At 50.6% G+C, this 328-nt stretch overlaps 1 protein-coding gene across 1 annotated transcript in view; it reads right to left on the reverse strand.

Annotated features, from left to right (window-relative positions):
* The window catches only part of LOC118338985 (CCR4-NOT transcription complex subunit 2-like), a gene marked incomplete in the record, with an annotated part of 14,461 nt that overhangs the window by 2,852 nt on the left and 11,281 nt on the right, over nt 1-328 (reverse strand). Inside the window, 2 exon segments of the mRNA XM_035676478.1 lie at nt 29-185; nt 312-328. Of these exon segments, the coding sequence (XP_035532371.1) occupies nt 29-185; nt 312-328 (174 nt within the window).

Genomic DNA, 328 nt, shown 5'->3' on the forward strand with positions numbered 1-328 from the left:
TGTATCTGTGTGTGTGTGTGTGTCGTACTCAGGTGAGTTGAGGTTGAGGCCGAGCGTGGTGAGGTCGGAGCCCAGCGCCAGGTGGACCATGCCGGGGTCCGTCTCCGCTGCCCGGATGAACGTCAGCAAACCGATCATCCCGAACTGGTCCGTTACCATGCCGACCGGGATGTTGGTCACACGCCCTGGGAGACGGAGACGACAGATGAGCTCCGTCCTCACTTATATATCACTGACTTATTATTATTGTTATTATTATTATTATTATTATTATTGTTATTGTTATATGAGTGGGAGTTTGTGTGTCTCACCGTCAGGAAGCACCTGA

Source organism: Morone saxatilis, unplaced genomic scaffold, assembly GCF_004916995.1.
Source record: "Morone saxatilis isolate NCDOM2014 unplaced genomic scaffold, NCSU_SB_2.0 Contig10, whole genome shotgun sequence".
NCBI lineage: Eukaryota > Metazoa > Chordata > Actinopteri > Moronidae > Morone > Morone saxatilis.